Raw genomic sequence first — 15,809 nt, forward strand, 5'->3', positions numbered from 1 at the left:
TTGCATGATAAATTTTTATACATCTATTATATATATTCATTTAATTATATAAATATACATATACTATACAAAATAATTCAAAATGGCGGTTTTTCTCCGCAGTGTCCACAAAAGTGCAAGCATTGTCAATTGAACCATTGACTAGAGCTTTGTGAGTACATATTAATAATTTTCTCTTTAATCATTGAATAATAATTACTATATTATATACTGCCAATTAAATAAACTTTATGAAAATTAGACTTAATAATGTTTATAAAATAAGGATAATGAAAATAAAGTTACATCCGCTAACCTTGGCTCTGTCGTAAATAAAGATCAGTAACATTTTAATGAAAACTCGTAATTTGACGCGATGACTCAAATTTTATCTTAAATAATTTTTTTTTTTTTTTAAATGATATTCAACACTGTGTATACAATTGTACATAAACTAGTTTTGTTATCATCATGATCTAGTAATTATTTGAATATATTTTAAAGTACATTATTGTATTTTAAAAATGGTTATGTTTGAATGAAAAAAAAAAAAAAAAAAAAAAAAAAAATTCTTTGTAATCTATGGTTTTTTATAGGAGGAATGGAAGAAAAAGAAGAAGGTGAAATTTCCTTAGAAGATGTAAGTTCGTCGGAAGATATAAATTTAAATAATCATCGAAAAAAAAAATCCAGATCACATAAAAATAAATCATCTAAAACAAAAATGGGTGATAGACGAGGTAACAATTTATTTTTATTTTAAATTAGTTTTTAATTTTAGGGTACAGTTTAAGTCCTTACGCAGTTTTAAATACGTACACACTCACTTGTACATAGATATACACATACATTTGTCTAACGAGATTCTATATGAATAAAATTAATATATTTAATTAAGTAAAGTTTTTCATACCGCTCATTTAATTTTTTAAATGAATATTATTATTATTATTGTTTTTTTTTTATTTTTAATCTATGAAATATTTTTTTTTTTTTCATTTAAAAATGAAATTTTACAAATGTGAATGTAGTAGACATTAGATAAATTTAAAATTATTAATAAATAGTGTAAATAATTAAATAAATAAATAAAAAATTCACTTATTGATTTAAAAATTTTTTAAGTGCGCATTTTTTTTAGATTTCCTTTTATTATTTATTCTATTTATTTAAAATTTAAAATTTGTCTGATGTCTGCTACATTTAAACTCATGAAATTTTGCTTTGTCAAATTTTTATGTAAAGTATTTCACGATTCATTAACAATGTGTTGCATTGCAGTAAAGTGGCCATTTTTATTTTAATTAATTTCTGTATTTGCATAAAATGTTATAAATCGTTTTATTTTATTTTTATAATATGTTTTATGTTATGTAAAAGTATATTAAATTGGTTCAATTTTTTATTAAGCAAAGAATCCTTGATTTAATTAATTAAGTAAATATATAAAAAATATATTTACATTAATATAAGAAAAAATTCTTTAGCTATTCATTTCTAAATTGTAACTTTTTTCTTTCATGTCTTTGAGCTCTGAAATTTGCTGAAAAATAACGATTTAGAGATTAAAATAAATTCATAAATCTCAATTAATTATTGGGAACAATTTAAAATTTTTATTATTACTTAGGAATTATTATGCTACTGATAAATCTATGAACTGATTAGTTTCATTAGTTTTATTAAAATAAGTACATGTTTTAATTGTCGGAACAAAAAAAAAATCTCATCTATAAGTCAGTTCTTATGATGTCATCGTACATTAATTTGTTCTTTTTTTCTCATTAATAAGCATTTATTCAACATATATATATATATATATATATATATATATATATATATATATATATATATATATATATATATATATATATGTATATATATATAATAATTGAACTATTGATAACCAGTTGAGCTCAATTCGACGTCAAACATGTTAATATGTACGTAAATATATATTATTTGACGTCAAATTGAGCTCAACTGGTTATTAGGATATGAACATCTATATGTTTATTCAAAATATTCATGTATGATTTCATGTACATTTTCTTGTTTTTTATTTGTTTAAAAAATATAACTTTTTACAATCAATAAAACTTGTTTCAGAATTTTAGTTTATGTAGCCTTTGACTTAAAAAATTTTGTACGCAATTGATTATTTTATTTTCTTGTTTAAAATTAATTTTTATTTTGAGCTTGAAGACATTACAGCAGAAAGTTTTCAACAGATTAGATCAAACAATGATGTTAACAAAAAATTTTAACATTTTTTTTATATAAGCGCAATAAATTAATCAAAGATTAATATCTTATATTTTATTTTTATTTTATTTTCGTTTATATATTCTAATCCTAGTCGAAGTTGATATTCCTTCTCAAGATGCAGCTTGCGGTAAGGAAAATCGTCAATGCTCCAACGGCTTTGTTGCATCAGATCATAGGATAATCATTAAACGAGAAGATTCGAAAGATGGGTTTTTACCAATATCTAGCGATGAAGATACAGAACTTATCAGTATGCCCGGAAGTTCAAAGCAATATCTTATCCGAACAGGGCAGAAAAAAAGACGAAAAAAAAAAAAGAAAAAAACAACAGGAGCAAGAATGCTAACAATGGATGATTTAGAATCTGATGTAGTTGTTGGTGTAAGAATTGCAGATGACAGAGATATTATTCCACCACCAAGAATTTATAATGCACCACCGGTAATTTACAACGATATGCGTAAATCAACAACTCATCAATCCTGTTTTCAACCTTCTCAATCTTCAAGACAACGTTATCGTTCTCCAATTAAATCATCATACAGATCTCCAATCCATCATTCACGTTCACCATCACCACGTCGAAGATCACCCCGTAAATTTTTACCACCCGCTAAACCATCAACTTCTTCGTTACCACCTAAACATTGTCCACACAAAGTTTCACCAGCTAGATGTTATAATGAAACGTACAATTCATCTTTATTGAAAAAAGTCAAAGAATATGATACTACAGCAATTACTCCAGCAAGACAAAGTCGACATAAAGAATGTTCATTGAAGGACAAGTTAAGTAACATGGGTAAATTACATTCAGATTCAAAAGGAAGTGATAATAATAATCGTAAAGAAATAAATGACATAAAAAAAGACATTGATGAGGAAGATATTGACACTTTACGACGTCTTGCTTTGGATACAAAACATTCTAAATGTGATGATGAGCAACAAATAAACCATGATGATAATTCAGCAGGATCTGATGAAACACCAACTCTTTCTTTCAATAGTAATGATCACAATGTTGAAGAATTACAATTACGTGCTGATGCACTTAGAACTGCGGTAATAAATAAATTTAATTTAAGAAAAAAGAAGGGATTAATAAAAAAACGAGATAAAGAAGTGAAAAGTGAAGTTACTTATGATGATAGTCTGTTGAATGATGTAATTGATAATTGTGAAGAAATATATTCACCTGCAGCTTCAACTGCACATAATGGAGGTAGTGATATTGCTGACATGGAGTTAGACTCTGATTTAGAACGGGAGAAAATAAATTCTCAACCTTATTCTCCTTATTCACCAACAGACGTGATATTAGGAGATACATTTGTTAATGGACATTCAAATGATTTAGAAGACAATAAAAATGGAATTATTGATCTTGAAACTCCTTATTCACCATCTGATCCAACAGATATGTCAGCTCACAAATTTTCACCAATTAATAAATTTAATTATCCTACTCCTGAAATGAATTTCACAATACCCGTGATTCCCGATCCTACAAAATCTTATTTACCAACTTCTAATCCTACTATCCATAATATAGAATCATCTTTATCTTCTTCAAGTGTTCCAATGATCAATAATTCAATAACATCTACTACTTCAAATGATCCAATAAAAAACAATATAAGTTCAGCTTTTAATGATTCACGTACAGTGCATCCAAATTCACTTATTTCTAATCATAGTATATCAAATAATCTATCAGTGCCATTAGAACAAATAAATTCACAATTACCAGTGAATTTAACTCATTCTTATCAAGTATTATCTCCACTTCAAAGCTCAATTATTCCAAATACATTAGAATCAATTCAACGACCGGATACGGTAATACATTTATCAATTCGTGGAGCTAAGAGAAAAGATGAACTGTATGATGAAGTTATTCGTGATCTTGAAGAAGATTATGGTCCTATTTGCCGTGATGATACTTCTGATAGTAATAAAGATACAAATAAAATGTCTGCACACGTAAATAAATTGGTACCAGTCCCAATTTTAAGAATAAACAAACATTTGCAACAACCATTACCACCGAAAAAAATTGATAATAATCCGGTAAAAGTATTTAAAAGCGCAGAAATGCAACCTGTTGATGTTAATCAATCTGTTAAAACTAATGCTACATTTAAACCAATTAAGCTTCCACAGGTTGTTAAAAAACCATTAGCATCAACTTCTGCAGAAGCTTTTTACAGTTCTTTAAATGATGATACAAGTATTGAATTGCCAAGTGAACAAAGTAATGGTAGAACAACTCAAAGTTTAAAAATTTCTGATGAACCATCTAATGATACTAATGCGGACAAAGAATTAGAAACGGTAGTAGATCAATCCAAAAGAAAACCTGGAAGGCCTAAAACACCAGCTAAGAAAAGTATAACTACAAAAAAGACTATTAATGCTACTTATGCTATGACCACTAGTACTACTTCAATTTCATCTAATAAAATAAAATCTTTGAATGATAGAAACTTCAATAAAAAATATTCTAAAGATAGTGACAGTTCAAAAAAAGAACAAATAAATAATATTAAGATTATAGAAGAGCCAAAAAAATCAGATTCAATAACAAAACGTGTGACAAGTAGTAATAAATTAGATAAAAAATCCGATGAAAATTCCAAAGATAATAATGTTTTAAATAAAAGTAATGAAGTTATAAAACAAAAAAAAGATAACTCTAATAATAAAGTCTCAAAAGTTAAAAATATAAAAAAATTAGGAACTTCATCTACAAAAGAAACTGGTAAAAGTTTAGATACTGATAAATTTTTAAGTGGAAAAAAATCTAATGAAAAAAAACGGCGATCAAGTTTTGAAGAAGAAGAATTGCGGGCATTAGCATTAGCATCATTACCAAAACGACTTAAATTATCTGAATCTTCGAGTTCAAACAATAAAGAATCGGATTCTACTAAAGACTTATCAAAAGATAAACTTATATCAGAAAAAATTAACGAAACTATTGTTAAAGTATCAACAACAAATAATTTACCTGCTACAAATACAATACAAAATCGTGAAAAACAAATAAGTTCGAAGATTAATGTACCATCTGATAAGATACTAAATGAACCAGTTCCAGCTAGTAAACGTCCAAGTACAACAAATATTCAAGCTCCACTTAAGAAAATAATTAAAAAATCAATTCAACCAACTGATAAATCTACTGCTGAATCTATTCAAAGCACAATAGATTCAGTGATACAAAATAAAATAGTTCATAACCAAAAGAAAATAGCTTCATTACTGCAACAGAGTAATATCTTTAAAAACAATGCAAAGATCAACGATCCAGTTGAGCTGCCGACTTCGAAAATAACATCGTCAAAGAAGATACAACGAATGGTGATAAATCTTGGTGAAGATTCAGATACTGATACTGATTCAGAAACAACATCAACGACAACATCAAAACCAAGTAACTTTAAAACTCCTACTGCAAAACCTACTAAACCTTTATCTATACCTACTACAGAGTTTGAAAAAAGTCTCGAGGAATTTTTACGATCCCAAAGAGAAAAAACAGAAGCTACTGCGTCAAAATCATCTAATTCTACATCCAATAAGACATCAGATCTTAACAAAACACCACAAGTAAGTTTATTAATTATTCTTAGTAGATTTCATTAAAACCTAGCAATTGTTTTTGTCCTTATGCTGGAATTTTCATAAAATTTTTCTATATTCTATCATAATTAGTCTAGGCTTCAAAAATATCATTGATCCAAAAGTTTACATATATATGACACACTTTGTACCATCGATAGCGCTCACAATCCTTAAGAGATCTTAGTGAAACTTTTTACACTTATTCTTGAGATAATTATCTTGTTTGAGTCCGATGATGAGTAAAATCAGTCTAGTTTAGAAATAGCAGTCATTAAAAATTAAAAAAATAACGAAAAAATTTACTTCTATGAGTTTATTTTTAAGTGATTTTTAACGGAAAAAGTTAGCTCAATTTTGTACAAAAAATGTCAAAGCAATGAAAATAAGTGATATTTCATTTTTTTTTATTTTTTATTTTGAAATAATTTTTCAAATTTTAATAAACGATCAAAGTTACCTGATTGGTATCTGTATTATGGTAAAATGTCATTATCATATCTTTGAGAATTTTCGATGGATGGTAAGGAAATTTTATATACTTATGCTTGGACGATGACGTCGATCAAGTTTGAAAATTGGTTTAGTATTTGAGAAATGGCGGCGATTTGAAATTTTTAAATCAACGAAAAATGCGATTTGCTTATCGCGTCACTGATTCCAAAAGGGTTTAAATTTTTATACGCATTTTTGGTTCTACACACTAAGTTTAAAAAAGTGAAGTAGGTGATTTTCAAATGAACCATTTTCATAAATGAAGATCCAAATCATTAAGTAAAATATTTCATTCGATGCGTAAAGTTATCATCTATCAAATGAAATGCTTCTCGTTCGGAAATTTCAGTTTATATCTGAGAACGGCTCATTTTAAATTTCCATTTGCTAATGTAAGTGCAGCAAGGATCGTTTCGTTTGTTCACATGTCTGTGAGAAAGAGAATAGATGGAAAATCCTCTTAAAATCAAAAGCGCGTATAATTCTTTTTTAATTGCTAATCATACTGTAGACTTATTCTATGATGGGTAGACTAACGCCCACTTGTTTAATCAGGATTAATAAAATAATAAATAGATATATCTTAATTCAAAAAGTAATACATTCAGATGGAGCATTAATATTATAAGAAGTTGTATCGTACTTTTATTAGGCGCTATGCGACTGCACATTGATATCACATTACATTAGTTGTATTAAGTCTTACTTTATATATATATATATATATATATATATATATATATATATATATATATATATATATATGAACAGTGCGACGAGCAGACGTTTCGCGTGATCAGCAGTTTTTGAACTGTGGGAAGAAAAGAGTTCCTATTGGAAATCGCGGAAGGATATTTTCTTATTCAGGAGAAGTAAATGAAAAGAAAAAGTAGTCACCGCAGTTAAGCTAATTCGAATAATTGTCTTCTCGCGCCTAAATATTGTGCCGCTTTTCCTTATAAATCACTTTAAAAATATTTTATCGTCTCTATCCTTTAATAAGAATATTGAATAGGTATATGTATATTTTATGCTATCTTAGATTCATAGAAGAGATTTTCAGGATCTCTACTGGGTACTCCCATATTTTGGAGATGCCCAATAAATAAATATCCATATAATTCAAATATAGTCATTCCCTTACTGAGCGACTCATATCTCTTTATAATATCCTTATGAATTTCTAGAGACGTTGAGTTAGGCACGGTAAGATCGATACGCAGTAAGAACATTCAGGTGTAAGCTCACACGTAACATATTCTAAAACAGAAAATTTTTTTTCATTTTTTAGCTATAGAATAAGTCTACAAAACGATTGACAATAAAAAAAATTATACGCCCTTTTAGTTTTAGAAAGCTTGCAAAAGCCAAAAGTGCGTATGAAAATACAAGTCCTTTTGAAATTAGTAATGCGATATTTTTCTTCTTAAGTAAATTCTGAATAGAAAGACCAAGCTTATTTTTTGTAAGTCGGACGTTAAAGCTGGTAAAATAATCTTTACTTTAATATTTTTACTTTTTATTAACAATCATTTTCATCGATTTATTGGGATTTTAAGTCAATTTAATGAGAAATCTATTTCAATTTTGGCTGTCGGATGACATTTTTTCATTTAAAATTTACTATTTATTAAAAATCATTACTTATTAACTGAATATATTTATCAAATTAAAAAATACTATAGTGCGAATAACTTGAATAAATTATAATTTTAGGCTATGCGTCATTTACCACCTAATAAGCAAGAAGAATATCGACGTCTTAAACAGCGAGTCGCAGAACTGGAAAAAACAAAAAATCTTACTAATGAAAAACGATCGCAAAATGTTGAAAAGTCTGCACCTGTTGTCAAACCTACAGAATCAATTTGTTCTACAAAGAATCAGCCAAAAAAAGCTTTAAAAACTTCGGTTTCTCAAAAAACTTCAACAACTGTAATTGCTTCTACTTCTACTACTAAATTGTCAACTTCAGTAACTAATAATAACTTATCAAGTAATTCAAGTGATTCATCATCGAAAAATGAAGAGAATCGATTAAAAATAATTGCCAATTGTACTCAAGAACTTCTTAAAAACATTCCTAGAGCGAGTTCTAAAATTCATTCTTTGTTCAAGGCTAATGATGATGTTAATGATGCGACTGTTGATAATTTAACAGATCAAACAATTGCTCAAACTCTAGATGTAAAACCTAATACTGCAGAACTTACTAGTAGTATAACTGAAACTGTTACTAGTGCAGCTGATAATGATTCATTCGAATATATTAATCATTTAAATGATCCTATGTCAGAATCATTTACTTTCGAAGAACAAAAAGTTGATCCAAATATTATTGCGAGTGTTTCTGAAACAGCTGTCGTGCCATCTAATGTTATAAATTGGCCGACAATGATTACAGAAAATTCGTCAGTCAATAATACTTTAGAAAACCTTGTTATTCAAATTTCAAATACTCGTGATGTTGGTTTACCACAACGTAGACAAGTAAGTATTATTAAAAAAGACAAGGATCAATCAGAAGAAGTAAATTCTCCAAAAACTACTGCACCATTCCTAAGAATTTTAACGGCCGATCAGTTGAATATGCGAGCTAATAATGTACAAGAAACTGATCAAAAACAAGAAAATCCTATACTCAATAATAATAATAATAATAATAATAGAATTCATATTAGTGAACCACAAATTATTGATAATAATAATACTAATGTATTTATGAATCGTGGTAATAATAATTTAATTGATAATATAACAATTGAAGAAACTAAAATAGATATAAATATTGAGGCTGAAGAAAGATTTATTTCAACTAACGAATCAAACGAAAATTCTGAGTCATCTTCAATTATTGCTCCTAAAAATGAGTCGGTAAATTCTGATACAAGTAGTTTATTAGAGTCAACTATTAGATTAGATAATTTACAATTAGAAAATCTAGAAGCTACAGAAGCATCATCACTTAATGAAAATCATAATCGAATATTAACGGTACAAGAATTATCGGAAAAAATAAATGCTGAAGTTATAGCTGAAGTTGAACAATATAAAAATCTTCCTTCAGAACAACAACGAATTAAATTTACAACGATGGAACAGGAATTATCTGAGAAAAGGTATCTTTTTATACAAATAAATTTTTATATTTTTTAGACAATGTAATATTACAATTATTTTATTACTATTTTTCTGATTGGTAAGGGTTTGTACTTGAATTACGTAAAACATTTAGGATTATTTTGTAACCCTAATCCTTCTTATGTAACAGATCGTGTCAGAAATTACCCCGCTCCCCTCCTTCCCTTATATTGTACGTAATTAATTTTATTCTTAGAAATTATGGACCAATAGATATTTGTAATACAAATCTATGGTGGATTGGTGAGATTAAGAATTATTATGATATATTTACTTATTATTAAAATCAATTACATTTAACTATAGGTAAATTTCGAAGCACCATATGTAATTAATTTTTTTTTTTTATTAATTTCGAATTTGTTATTTTTATTTATTTATTTATTTATATTTTAGCCTGGTCGCTTTGAAATAGGACTGGTTATTTTACATTGCTTTTACATATATTAGATATATCATAATATAACTATGTTCCATTACATGAATTTATCTTAAACCACTATAACATTAGAAAAATTTTTAAAATAAAATAACACCATAAACTTTCACTTTTAATTAAAATGACAAATTGAACTACTAATATAGTCTATTAAATTCTCTTTTTCTTTCTATTTTGATGCTTTGGTAGAATCTCTCTTCTTCTACGTCTTTCTTTCCTCTCCATCACTTGTCTTCGTCCTTCTTTCCCCTTTTCTTTTTTTCAATTTCTCTTAGCCATTTTACTGCTCTCTCCTCACCCCTATCACTTATGATCTCATTCAGATTCATTCTCACTCCTTCAATTTCTCTGCCTTCTTCCAGCCAGTGCTAAAAAAAATCGCTTCCTTACCCATAAAGTTTACACTTTTTCGCTTCCTCTTTTAGCCAGACCTTTTTTCCTTCTTTTTTCTATCGATTCTCTCTTGATTATATCCGCACTCTGTAAAAAGTTTTAGTCTCTTTTCTAAATTATTTTTAATTATAAATTTTGATATATTCTAATGAATTATATACAAAAAATAAAAAGATTTTCCCTATACCATAACAAAAAGTAACGAATAGGCTTGACTCTCCCCTGTCTTTTAAATTTGTTCCGTAATTTAAGTACAGCCCCTAAGTAGTGTTAATAATCATCATTTTTTTAACCATATTTTCCATTTAATTTAGACAAATGCGGCTGGATGCGTATAACCGTTTGGCTGGAGGTCTTCAAGAACTTGAAGTTGAACGTGAAGTTCAATCACAATTATCTGCTGAAGTAAAAAGATTGCGTTCAGAATTAAAGTTAGCTGAAGAACGATTGAAAACGCAACAAGACAAAGTATCTAGTATAACTTCGGAAGTATTGAGTAATCAAAATACAGTTAATAATCGAAGGCTTGAGTGTATTAAACATACGCGTATTTGTACTGAAATGGGATTATTTATTATAGGAAAAGAATACAAGTACAGTATAATTTTATTAATATTTTTTATTATTTATTATTGTTATATTCATAAAATTATTATTTTAGAGTACCGCCTGCTGGAAGTCAATCATCATTGGAAGCAGTCAAAGAAGTTGCAAGTCGTATAAAAAAATTAGCTAAGAAAAAAGTTTCGACGGGTGATAATGATAGTTATCAACAGTCTACTGATAATACGTCAGAAACATCATCAATAGATAGTTCAAATAATGATAGGTCAGATGCTCAAATTCAATTGGATCAGACTAATATAATAACAAATGAACAAAATTCAACTGATAATACTAAATCAACTGAAGAATCAACTTTAATAAAAATTGAAAATTTGGATAGTCAAGAATTATTAGAACCATTGCCAGTTAATTCTGATACATCACAAAATTTAGTGATTAATCAAGAAGACTCAACTACTGTGAGTGCAGTTAACACAGATTATCAAACATCTATCAATGATTCAGTAACTATTAAAACTGAAGATCCTACTGATGAAAAATTAGAAACGGCATCGTCTAAGTCTGCATCGAGTTCAAAATCTGTTAAAAATAAATCAAAAAAAAAAAAAAATAATAATACTTATGATAGTAATATAAATTATGAAGAGACGCCTATTAAACAAGAGATTATAGATATTGAATTAGAATCGCTACCAGTTGATTCTGAATCAAATATATCTTATCCAAATTTAGAAAATGAATTGAATCAAATAGAAATGAATTTTATTGCTAAAAATGAAGTAGACAAAGAACTGGATGATTATAATGAACTTGAGTCCCGTTTAACTCCAATTGATCCAACATTACCTGAAGAATCTTGTCCAAATGAACCGACTACTACGAAATTGATACAAGAAAATATAAACTCTATTCAACCCAAGACTGAAGAAAAAACTGATCCTTCAATTGACACTACATTACCAGTATTTTGTAATACACCTGTTCAAACCTCTTCATTAATTCGGCCAGCTGTACATACTGCTCAATTTAGTGCTTCCCTTAGCAATACTATGGAGTTTGATGAGACAAAACCCGAAGTAAATATTGAAAGTTCATCAAAGACGCGGGTAAATTATTTACCAGATAGACGTAAAGACAATGATAAAAATAAACCGACACAACCAGTACAATCTTATGAGTCAATTTTACCAGCATTTAATCCAACTAGGTGAGTTTATTGTTATTTTATATTAATCCTCCGTCCGTCACGCTATGAGCGCAGTGCCGCAATTTTTATTGAAAGATTCTTTAAAAATAAAATAAATTTCCTAGTCTTTTGAAATTTTATGAGTTCTTCTACTATACTTTTTAGTATCGAGTAAATGAATGAAAATTACTTTACTGATATTTTAAATATTTAAAAGATAATTTTTTTTTTTTTGGAAAACCTGAGAAACGCGGTGACTTGTCGTTGACGCGAATAAACTTGGGTGTTGAATTTGTTCGGATTTTCTGCGTAGTGTTGCCAGTTACTACCAGCGACTTATTGCTAGCTCATTTAATTCATCTCTTTCTTTAATATTTTTATATAATACAAAATTTTTATTTAAGTAAAAAGATTCTAAAAAAAAAATTTCGATTGTCTAGTCGTATAAGCTTGTATGGTTTGAATTTTGAAAAGTCATAGTTATGATACTTGGCAACACCGCAATATCAAATACTTGGTGGCGGAACGCCGCGGCGCGATGAACGAAGAGTGGCGAGATCGCGCGATGGACGGAGGGTTAATTGTAAAATGTGAACAAATAAAATGTTTTTTTATTGATACTATTAATTAAGCTATTGTTTATTGCTCTGAGGACATGTCTTGTGTTTTTTTATTGCTTTCATACAGAAACTTGGATCCAAATGCAGTTTTGTGTCCTTACGAATTGAAAGGAACGTGTAAGGACGACGCTTGTATATACGCTCATCTTAATCGCAGACCCACATCGTAGCATTTATCGCTACAAATATGAGAGATTTCAACTATTTTTTGATACGTAAGATGGTTCTATAGTCTAACTAATATGAAGAATCTGTAATTTATTTTTTATAATATTTTGATGAACATCTTTCTTGAAGTTTATTCAGTTTAGTACTTGATAGATGATTTATTTAAATTCTATTAACATAAAGATTATTTAAATAATATTTAATTATTAGTATAGTATAATTATATTTTAAACTGATTTTTTTTCTTCGATCATTTTATTTCAGATACATTAGTGACTTTAATTATAGAAGATGATAATTTTGTACTTAATAATCCGGCGATTCCGATTCTGGACCGATTATCTATCAGTCTGCGGATGGTAAGTTGTCTTTTTCAGGAACAAACAAACAAACAAACAAACAAAAAAAGTTGATCGGATTATTTTTAGCAGAATTATATTCAGTGAATATAAAATCATATTTAAAGATTAAGAAAGAAAAATTATTTTTGTTTTATATAATTTTTTTTTGTTATTTTTCAAACGTGCTCATTATTAACGATGAAATTTTTTTTTTATTTCACGAAGATGTGAAAAGAGCTTTTATATAAAACGTTCGTGCATATTATATATAGTTTATAAAACAACGTAAATATTAACATAAGAAGTATCAGAGACAAAGTGTATAAAAATATTTTAAAATTTTAAGTTACATGAATAATCTAAAGATCTAAGTATATCGATAAATATCAACTTCATTAGACTCGTTGGAATAGAATAGTGTTTTTGGATAGTGTAAATATATAACGTATATACCTCATAAAATACACGTTCTGTACCTGTGTAATAAAGTTGAATATTTTTTTTTTTAATTATGTGTTGTTTATTTATTTATTACATTAATTGTAATCTTTTAGTAAATTAGAATATTTTTAAAAATAAATTTGAGTCTCTATAAGAATGTCCTGGAAATTTTCCTTAAGTTCTTTCTTCATCCAAACGAAATTCAGGAGGGTTTCGACGACGAAGATCATCCCAGCGTTCCATCCATTCCTTTGGGCAATGCTTAAAAAGTATCTTTAGATCATTCACAAGCTTTGTCATTTTTTCTTTCTCACGTCGGTAATAGTCTGTGTATATTGCACGGAGAAAAATGGAGATTAAAAATGTACGAATGTTTATTATGCTGTTGACCAAACTTTAAACAAGAAGTTGATTCGCCCAAAAATTATCACGCCGACTATAATTATTATTGTGAACCGATAAAAATATTTTATTCTTGACTATAATTTCTAATTTAGACAAATAATTTTCATTACAATAAATCAACAAGTAAAGAGGGTATAACATTTTTTAAGAAATACAGCATATAGTTATTTTTTGGCGACTCAACTTCTTGTTTCAAGTTGGCTCGATAGCATAATAAAAATTCGCACATTTATTAAGTCCATTTTTCTCCGTGTATACTTCATCTGAGGGATTGATTTGTTTTTTGAAACCTTATAAAAAATAGAAAAATCAACTTTTTGAGATTAACATTAAGGCAATATTCTACTTTTAGTAATATATATGATAAAATTTTTTTAAATGTATTTCAATGGTATATTTATTAAGCCTAATAAACTCTACATGTATATCTTTATTCATAATCTCATTAAAAATAGTTTTTTTTCGCACACTGAAAATAGAATATTGCCTTAATGAATCAACAATTTTTATAACAGAAATAAATAAAAGAAACCTTGGATCTATATGTCAATAGTTGAATTCAATTTTTTCGTTTTTTCATTAGAAACATCGATAGGAGTTTCTTCAATTTTATCAGCAAGATTTTTATCGTCTGCAGAATAATGAGGTGATGAATTTGATGATGTAATTTTATTTCTTTCATGAAAGATTTTCGTTTATTCAAAAAAAAAGCTTAGCAATATATTCGGTTAAATATTTATCATTTCCTTTTTTCATGTTTTAAATTAAGTTCTGAAGTAAACAGTTATTTTTCGATTGACATAAATATTTTTGCAAATAATAGTAGCCATATGTACTTAGAGTCCATGAAAAAATATTAAAAATAATGACAATGATAACTATTTGTTTATTTGAAGCCATAACGTTTTTTCAATAAATAATACAAAGTAAAGTATAATTATGAAAAATATATTTTTCTGTAAAAATTTTTTTAAAAATTTTATCTCAAAAAAAAAAAAAATAAAATAAATAAATAAATAAATGAGTCAAAACGATTTTGTTTTTTTAAATGTATCAATTCATTATTAGTGATGTTTTGATAACTTTTGTTGTTAAGGTTAAAAAAAATTGAAATTGTATTTTTAAAAATAAGACAATATTAAAATGACTATTTCTAAGTAGCACACTTGACTTCGGTACATCTATACGATAGTAGTTTTAAGGCTGTTTTTGGATCTATCGAATAACACCAAAATATTAGTGTTATATCGTTGGTGGTTAGATCTGAAAACTAGAAACTTGAGGTTACAATTTTTTTTTTTTTATTTTTACTCTCCCTGACGGTTTTAAATCAGCCTGGAAACACCCTGGGAGTGGAAACACGGTGGAATCACGGTGGATCCAGGGTGGTTACAGGGTGGGTTTGTGCCATTTTATCACCGTGTATACACGGTGGTTACATGGTGTTTCCACGATGGTAACACGGTGTACCCACCCTGATTCCACAGTGTATCCACGGTGATTACGCGGTGTACGTGGAAAAAATGACAAAATGACAAAAAACCCACTGTGTAACCGCCGTGGATCCATCGTGTTTCCGGGGTGTTTCCAGGGCGAATCAAAACCGCGAGGGCTACGACCACTTTTCACCAAGTTACAGCATGTTGAAAATCACGCAAAAAATTAGGATTTTTTTTATATCCCTTAATTTTTGAGACCAGTATATATATTTATAAACTGAAGTGGATTTGAAACTGGTT

At 27.8% G+C, this 15,809-nt stretch overlaps 1 protein-coding gene across 3 annotated transcripts; it reads left to right on the plus strand.

The window, feature by feature from the left end:
- Nucleotides 1–85: 85 nt before the first annotated feature.
- LOC103575828 (probable serine/threonine-protein kinase DDB_G0282963) lies at nt 86–13,727 on the plus strand. Of its 3 annotated transcripts, none has more exons than XM_014444476.2 (8): nt 86–151; nt 576–719; nt 2,339–5,862; nt 8,086–9,488; nt 10,657–10,935; nt 11,004–12,116; nt 12,783–12,930; nt 13,148–13,727. In XM_014444476.2, the coding sequence occupies exons 2-7, from the start codon at nt 581–583 to the stop codon at nt 12,883–12,885; spliced, it is 6,561 nt and encodes a 2,186-aa protein (XP_014299962.1). In that variant the 5' UTR covers nt 86–151; nt 576–580; the 3' UTR covers nt 12,886–12,930; nt 13,148–13,727. The 3 variants fall into 3 exon arrangements, with proteins under 3 accessions (XP_014299962.1, XP_053593404.1, XP_053593406.1); XM_053737429.1 differs by having other exon boundaries at nt 2,345–5,862; XM_053737431.1 differs by having other exon boundaries at nt 2,363–5,862.
- Nucleotides 13,728–15,809: the final 2,082 nt, after the last annotated feature.

The sequence above is a fragment of the Microplitis demolitor genome, chromosome 1 (genome assembly GCF_026212275.2).
Source record: "Microplitis demolitor isolate Queensland-Clemson2020A chromosome 1, iyMicDemo2.1a, whole genome shotgun sequence".
Classification (NCBI taxonomy): Eukaryota; Metazoa; Arthropoda; class Insecta; order Hymenoptera; family Braconidae; genus Microplitis; species Microplitis demolitor.

What these genes read in the sequence shown, in the direction of transcription:
- LOC103575828 (XM_014444476.2), top strand. Translation starts at nt 581, where the DNA reads ATGGAAGAAAAAGAAGAAGGTGAAATTTCCTTAGAAGATGTAAGTTCG. An exon ending in CAGGAATTATCTGAGAAAAG is followed by an intron (nt 9,489 to 10,656) that starts GTATCTTTTTAT and finishes CATTTAATTTAG; the next exon opens with ACAAATGCGGCTGGATGCGT. An exon ending in ATTATAGGAAAAGAATACAA is followed by an intron (nt 10,936 to 11,003) that starts GTACAGTATAAT and finishes TTATTATTTTAG; the next exon opens with AGTACCGCCTGCTGGAAGTC.